Here is a 445-nt window from a genome sequence, read left to right as displayed (position 1 = left end):
CTCCCTGGATTACTCCCTGGGCCTGCGGCGCACTCAGCTGTTCAGGTCCCCAGAGTGACTACCAGAAACAATCTGTACTATACCTGCTGCTTGTTCTTACACTCTCTTTTTGTTCTTATTTAGCGAGCAACGCCTCTCATTCACCCCGGGAGACAGCAGTCCAGTCAACTCAGTGTGCCCAGCTGCCCCAAGATCAGCGGACGAGACCGGCTCTGTTTTGTGTGTTATTTTTGGAGCATTAAATACATTTTCTTGTCTACCTGGGTTCGAATCTGCATATTTACTGGGTCCTAAACAACTCACACACAGCTTAACGTAACAGCTGCGTGCCACTTGAAGTCAGAGTGTGCTGCGTTAAACCGAAACACACCTCATGACGACGTACCATCAACATCATCAACACCAGCACAGCCAGAACCTGCTGCGGCTTCCACAGGTACACCAT

At 49.9% G+C, this 445-nt stretch overlaps 1 protein-coding gene across 1 annotated transcript in view; it reads right to left on the bottom strand.

Moving 5' to 3' along the window:
• Positions 1-445, bottom strand: part of LOC109968082 (olfactory receptor 10A3-like) — a 31,361-nt gene extending 30,916 nt beyond the window's left edge. The window contains exon 1 of the mRNA XM_020614091.1: positions 386-445. Coding sequence (XP_020469747.1) covers positions 386-445 — 60 coding nt within the window. The remainder of the gene's footprint in view (positions 1-385) is intronic.

The sequence above is a fragment of the Monopterus albus genome, unplaced genomic scaffold (genome assembly GCF_001952655.1).
Source record: "Monopterus albus unplaced genomic scaffold, M_albus_1.0 scaffold142.1, whole genome shotgun sequence".
Taxonomy (NCBI): domain Eukaryota; kingdom Metazoa; phylum Chordata; class Actinopteri; order Synbranchiformes; family Synbranchidae; genus Monopterus; species Monopterus albus.
Note: the sequence above shows the minus strand (reverse complement) of the source record. Positions and strands in the feature narration are given on the sequence as shown.